Below are 7,191 nucleotides of genomic sequence, written 5' to 3'. Positions count from 1 at the left end.
CAGAATGATAAGGGCCTTTAATCATCTTGAGGTGAGTTTTGGAGGTGGTCCCGTAGATTTGTAATCCATAGTCAATTTTTCTCAGAATTGTTAATTTGGTAATATCGATTACGGTGTTAGTATGTACAAAACTTTTTTTTGAGGATAGATACTTTGTAATATTCAACCTGGTAGCTAGTGCGTTCCTTATATTATAACAGTGATACTTAAAGTTATACTTAGAATCAAATGTTATACCTAAAATTTTCATATTATTATCGTTGGATATAGTATAGTTGTCATTTTTGACATGTATTTCCTTGCAATTTTGTTTTTTGCAAATATGCAAGTGTTTGCATTTCTTCGGGGAAATTAGGGCACCCGATTGTTGTGACCAGTTGTTTATGGCATTTAAGGCGTTATTGAAAGACTCCTCAATATCTGAGGTTTTTGTTTGGGTGCAAATGAGGTAAAGGTCGTCGGCATATAAGCAGTGATTGATGTTAGGCTGTTTACTCATGAGTCTGCTTATATCGTCGAATGCCACCAAGAAAAGTGTGACCGACAATGGGGAGCCTTGGGGAATGCCATTGTGGAGGGGAAATGTTTTGGAAAAGGTATCATTTGTTTTGCAACGAAATTATCTATTTGTCAGAAATGATTTCACATATTCAAAAATTTTAGGGCCGATTCGCCACTCCTGTAGTTTTTGCAAGACCACGTGACCACCAATATTGTCAAATGCTTTGGCAAAATCTACGGAAAGGATAGAAATGTGATTTTTTTTTGAAAGATTTTTACATATGTGGTGATCAAGAAAAAGAAGGGCATCCAAGGTGCTCGTCCCGGACTGAAATCCTACTTGAAACGGAGATAGAAGCTTTTTAGTATTTAAGTACCACATCAACCTTGTAGCGATTATTTTTTCCATGATTTTGCTCATGCACGGAATTAGTGAGATAGGCCTATAGTTTTCTAAGTCGTTTGGTTCTTTATGCGGTTTGAGTATTGGGATGATTGTGGCTGTCTTAAAACTTTGTGGAATCACACCGGAGTCTAAAATGGAATTGTAGAGCTGGAGTAGTCTTAGCTTTATGGGTGTCGGTGTTTCTTTTAGCATTTCGTAATTAATTTTGTCAAATCCCGGAGTGGTACCTTTCACCGATTTTAGAGCATACTCCAGTTCTCTGTAATTGATATCGCTCTCGAGATGTTTAGCTAGATTATCGGTATTATCGTTTACTCGCATGGTGGTCACATTTCGGGCAGAAACAATGAATTGCGGTGGGAAATTAGAGCTTTCAGAAGATTTTGAAAAATGTTGGGCGAATTCAAAAGATATGTCGCTTCTATTAGTTATGTTTGAATTATTAATATTTATGGATGGAATGCTTGTGGGGTTATATGTACCTGTGAGAGTTTTTATTCTTTTCCAGATAGTTGCTGTTGAGGAGTTCGGGTTAATTCCCTTCGTGAAATTTTCGAAGCTCTTACGTTTGGCCGATTTCTTTTCTCTATTGAATAGGGCACTCTTTTTTTTGAAGTTAATTAAAGCCTCGATACTTCGTAATTGTTGATATTCCCTCCACGCTTTAACTTTTTCTTTACGGAGATCACTTAAAGCAGGGGTCCACCATGGTTGTTGGTATAGCTACATTTGCTGCATTTCTGATAGCTTTTGTTATAATCGCTGCTTCTTTATTAGTGTTCCTTTGCGTGAAATCCGGCAAATGGTTGGAGCTAAANATCTGGCGTAGAACGTCGCTCCTAGTTGTGATGTAAGATACTCCACGTACCTTTCTTCCAAATTCTGCATGAATACCTCCATAAGGATCGCCGATGTGGGGTTGCCCATGCCTAGCCCGTTTGTTTGCATGTATATGTTGTTGTTAAATTTGAAGTAATTTTGATGCAACGTCGTTCTGAGTGTATTAGTTATCTCTACGGCGATTTCTCTGTTTCCTGTTTTTTCAATCAGTTTTTTGAATACGATAACTATTGTTTCCGTTATTGGTATCGATGGGTATAGATCTTTTATGTCGAATGATACCAGTTTAGTATCCATCGTGATCGCTGAGTCTTTTGTTTTTTCTNTGTTTCCTGTTTTTTCAATCAGTATTTTGAATACGATATCTATTGTTTCCGTTATTGGTATCGATGGGTATAGATCTTTTATGTCGAATGATACCAGTTTAGTATCCATCGTGATCGCTGAGTCTTTTATTTTTTCAATCAATTCCGTTGTATTAGATATTGTGTACTTATTGGGCAATCCAAGGTTGTCCTTTAGTATAGTTTTTAAGTGTTTTGATAGTTTATAGCTTGGGGCCGATCTGTGGTTTATGATTGGTCTCATGTGTGTGCCTAGTTTGTGTATTTTAGGTAGTGCATTCATTGGAGGAGCTGATGGATTCATGATTGTCAATGTATGTATTTGGTTCGGCTTTATTATTTTTGTAGCTTTCTTTATGGTCTCTTTTATTGTGGCCTGGTATTCCTCAGTGGGATCCTTTGCTAACTTCTTACATCTAGTTTCTTTGATAAGCTGTTCCGTTTTTTGTATGTATTCATCTCTATTCATTAGTACAGTTGTGTTTCCTTTGTCAGCTTTGGTCGTGATTACGTTGTTGTTTTTTAGTTTCTGCTTCAGACCTTTAATTATATTGCTTTCTTTGCTGTGGTTTTTGTTTCCTTTGGCTTTGATTTCCTTTTCAATTAACTGTTTGCACCTGTGTCTAGTGTGTTCCTGTTCCTCTTTCGGCAGCATAGATATAGCTATTTCCGCATCTACAATTGTCTGCTCAATTTCCTTTTCCTTATTGTAATTCTGGATATTATGTTTGAGCCCTTTTTCCAAAACTCGCGATTCTTCTTTGTTGATGAGAACTTCTGTAAGGTTTACGAACCTGGCATGGAATTCGGGTTTCTCTCTCTGTTTTTTGTTCACTCCTTCTTGACTCGTTTGTAACTTTTCTAGTTTTCCTTTCAATTTCTTGTACTTTTCTTTCATGGCTTTCCTTATGCGCGTTTTCATTTGATCAAAAAGCTCCATTTAGGAAGCCCACAGCCACAGATACCACAATACATAATACATCGAACCATCCTCATCAGCATAAAAAAGCCGCTTTTAGACAGATGATCAATAGAATTGAGCGAATACCACTAACAAAAGAAGGATACAACAAAGAACTGAACGCAATATATGCCATAGCGGCTAATAACGGATACAAAAGAGATCTGGTAGAAGAAATCCGAAGGGAGCACAAAAACAAAAAGCCAAACAAAGAAGAAAACAATAACAAAAATTGGGCGGTATTAACCTATACTGGAAAGTCAACGTACAAACTTGCAAAGCTGTTCCAGAAACACAACCTTCGCACATCATTCAGAACAAATAACAACGTGGGACGGATACTACGGAACACCACAAATCAAGAAGATCCATTGGATAAACAAGGAGTCTATAAACTAACTTGCAAATGCCAGCATAGTTACATAGGTCAAACAGGACGTAAAATAAAAACAAGATTCCGCGAGCATATAAGAGACTATAACAAAAAGACACAGAAACCGAGCGCAATACCAGAGTCAAATTTTGCTAACCACATGTTTAACAACAAATGTTCACCAACGCAAATAAGAAAGGCAGCGAAACTACTGCATGTACAACATAAAGGCCAACGACTAAACGTCCTAGAAAATATGGAAATATACAAACTAAAAACCTTCGACGGCAAAATAATAAACGAACAAACAAATACCGCATCGGATGTTATATTCGAACCCTTAAAATTGATTTACGAAAAAAAGAAAAATGACAACAAAACAACAGGCATGGACACTCCGAACACACCAAAAAGCACCACCAGGGCAAAAATCACTGACTTTTACCTACCTGCAGGCAAAAACCATACAGCTACAACATAATAAATGTCAATATCGAAACAGCGAAGATGAACCTATTACCTGTTTCAAAAAAATGGGCACCATGGCACATCTAGTAATTAATCATCGACGAATATCACATTACCTAAGATAAATGAACATAAATTAGGGACAAATCTCGAACCAGATAGAACGAAAAATGACACTGAAGATGGCACAACGCCGAAACCGGTTTGTCTGCAAACCAAACTTGACAAGGGATGACGGAAATTCGTTCCAAAATAAATCATTAAAAAATTCATGTTATATTAACAGCTGGAATGAAAAAAACTATGTCCGCTAAAATGGGTTAAAATCAAATTTGAGTTGACATATTTACACGCATACATGCAGACATACATATGGACATATACAGTGGACTAGCACTAGCTTGGACATAGCATATGTACTTTGATGTGGTTGAATCTTTTTATGGTACTGAAGATTTGCTTACGGGTGAAAAAAATTAAAAATCATCCGTGGATATACATATGTAAATATATTTTTATAAACGCTTTGATGTTTAGAAATTTTTAATATTCAAAAATAAATAGAATAATTTTTTTGCATTATACAAATGGTGTCCAAGGCACATTGACCCACCTGTACAAAAATCGTGGCGCGTCATGGACAAAAATTTTACAATTTCGGACCGAAAAATGTGCAAACGAGCAAAGTTGCCACGTTACATTTGTGAACTTTTGATAAAACCACATATGTTTGTGAATTTAGGAGTTTTGATTTTATTAAAAAAAATATAATGTATTTTCCTGCAGAAAACGTTCACTTTATTCAATGTTAATTAAAATTACACCTTAAAATACTAGTTAATGACTGAAATATTGTTGTGGAACAGAGAAATAGATTGTTTTGCCAAAAATTACCAAAATTCGAGATAACTTATTTTTCTGGATATAGGGAAATAGTTGCCACGTTTCACTTGGCTCGCCGAGATTTCTTAAATTTTAGATTTTAGAATTTTTGTGTCGGACTGAAAAAGTTGCGCTTGTAGGTGATGAATTTGCGGGGAGATGTGCTGCGGTTGTTATGAATGAATTTATTTGGCCTTGGGAAATACGCGCATGCATTTATGAATGAAATAGTTCTTGTTGTACTTGAATATGTGCGTGATTATGTATGTATGCGGAGTTGTACATATGTATGCATGAGCGTAGTATTTGGCAGAAATATGCATATTGTATGTACATACTTATCTATATATGCATGTATGCATGTATGTATTTTTAACCGACTTCTGGTTTAGATCCGATCATTGAATCATGAAATATATAGATATATATATATTTTTTTAAGTCGGTTTTTTTTGCTAAAAATTACTTGCTGTTATCAATTAATGGAGTATGTATTTACATACATATGCGTCGGAAATGCATTTTCATTTGACTGCAAAACTATTGGAGCATATTCGTAGACGAAATAAAGACGACTCTGAAGTTATACTTTGTGAACCTCAAATAAGAAGGAAGTTATTATATGTATGTTATAGTATGTGTATTAGGGTGATTCAAAATTTAAACTTTTTTGAATTTCGACTGGGAACGTTCGGATTCTTGAAAATAATAGGGAAGACAAGTTCTTTCTATAATTTCAGCTTATTTGAACAAGATTTAGATTTCGCTCGACGCTGTTGTTTGTCTTCCGGAAACTGAACAATTTAAATGCATCTTTTTAAAAAAATATGTATATTTTCATCAAATCTTGTCGGATTTCGTTGAAATTTCTAGGTAGGTTCCCAAATATCAGTTTATTAGAGCACAGTTTATATTAGTTTGAAAATTAGTTTTAAATACATATATTAATTAGTTATTAACTAAGTTTTGCCTAATAAAAAATGAATATTTGCAATAATTTTTTTTTGTTCCTTAGCCAGTGAGCATATGCTTTATACATCTAAGATCACATCATAATTCATACCAATAGTGGACCTCATCATTTAATATTACTAATCGTCAAATAAAAAAAAATCACCAGATAAACATCTCGCATACGCCATGTTGAATCCAAGTGTTTTCCTAGTCATTGCAAATATTAATAGTATAATAACAGTATTTTGGCGCACGCACCTTTGCCAAGTGTGTGGCTGAGCTTCTCCTTCAATTTTTGGTGTGGGTCTTGGTGTTGTGACAAAAACGCCGCGGACCTACAGCTTTACGCCGCCTCCGAACAGAAATGGCTTTTGTGAGAAGCTTTTTTAAGGCAGAAATACACACGGAGGCAGTGTTGGGAGTTAATCAATTAATTTTTCTATCATACCACTAATACCCAAAAAGCAAACAATGATTTCGATGAATTTTGCAAGCCCTTGTGTTTATTTCAGATGTAATAATGACATAAAACTATTACACACGATGCAAGTGTTTAATAACATCTTTTTTTCTCGCACTTGGATTCAACATGGCGTATGCGTGATGTTTATCTGGTGATTTTTTTATTTGATGATTAGTAATATTTAATGATGAGGGCCACTATTGGTATGAATTATAACGTGATCTTAGATGTATTAAGCATATGCTCACTGGCCAAGGAACAAAAAAAAATTATTGCAAATATTCATTTTTTATAAGGCAAAACTTAGTTAATACTTATTTATATATGTATTTAAAACTAATTTATCAAACTAATATAAACTGTGTTCTAATAAATTGATATGTGGGAACCTACCTACTAAATTTCAATCAAATCCGAAAAGATTTGATGAAAAGATACCTAGTTTTTTAAAAAGATGCATTTAAAATCTGCAGTTTCCGGAAAAGAAACAACAGCGTTGAGCGACCTCTAAATCTTGTTCAAATAAGCTGAAATTTTAGAAAGAACTTGTCTTCCCTATTATTTTCAAGAATCCGAACGTTCAGAGTCGAAATTCAAAAAAAGTTTAAATTTTGAATCACCCTAATGTGCATGTGTAAGAACTTTATCAATAAATGATTTTCAAGGTCGTTTAGGTATGTATGTACACATAAGTACATAGAGGGGAACGTTATCAATGCATATATGATTTTGGAATATGTGCATTTTTACATATGTAGCGCATTTGTAAGTACATACATACATCCGTATGCGCATGCGTTTGATTTAAGTAATTCGTCATTTCCGGGAACAAATCTACCGAATACCGACCGTTCAGCTATGCAAAAACGAAAAATGCAGATCAATAGAACTTTTTATGCTCATTTCAACCATGCCAAAATGATTTGGCGCAAGTAAAAAATGAAGAGCTTCTAGAAGGTTAAAGTTCAGTTTTCAGATATTTTAAATATTAATATCTTA

The 7,191-nt window shown here is 34.6% G+C and overlaps 2 protein-coding genes across 2 annotated transcripts; one reads left to right on the top strand and one right to left on the bottom strand.

The window, feature by feature from the left end:
- Positions 1-1,660: 1,660 nt before the first annotated feature.
- On the bottom strand, positions 1,661-3,031 carry LOC108366909 (uncharacterized). The gene is made up of 2 exons (XM_017621397.1): positions 2,080-3,031; positions 1,661-1,941 (listed from the first exon to the last, which is right to left on the bottom strand). The coding sequence occupies exons 1-2, from the start codon at positions 3,029-3,031 to the stop codon at positions 1,661-1,663; spliced, it is 1,233 nt and encodes a 410-aa protein (XP_017476886.1).
- On the top strand, positions 2,847-4,023 carry LOC108366910 (uncharacterized). The gene is made up of 2 exons (XM_017621398.1): positions 2,847-3,909; positions 3,984-4,023. The coding sequence occupies exon 1, from the start codon at positions 3,115-3,117 to the stop codon at positions 3,904-3,906; it is 792 nt and encodes a 263-aa protein (XP_017476887.1). The 5' UTR covers positions 2,847-3,114; the 3' UTR covers positions 3,907-3,909; positions 3,984-4,023.
- The last annotated feature ends 3,168 nt before the right edge of the window (positions 4,024-7,191 follow it).

This window comes from Rhagoletis zephyria, unplaced genomic scaffold (genome assembly GCF_001687245.7).
Source record: "Rhagoletis zephyria isolate East Lansing unplaced genomic scaffold, Rhagoletis_zephyria_1.1 Rzeph_scaffold_02443, whole genome shotgun sequence".
NCBI classification, from domain to species: Eukaryota; Metazoa; Arthropoda; class Insecta; order Diptera; family Tephritidae; genus Rhagoletis; species Rhagoletis zephyria.
The sequence above is the reverse complement of the archived record's forward strand: the minus strand, read 5'-3'. Positions and strand labels throughout refer to the sequence as shown.

Coding starts and splice junctions, on each gene's coding strand:
- LOC108366910 (XM_017621398.1), top strand. CDS start 3,115: ATGATCAATAGAATTGAGCGAATACCACTAACAAAAGAAGGATACAAC.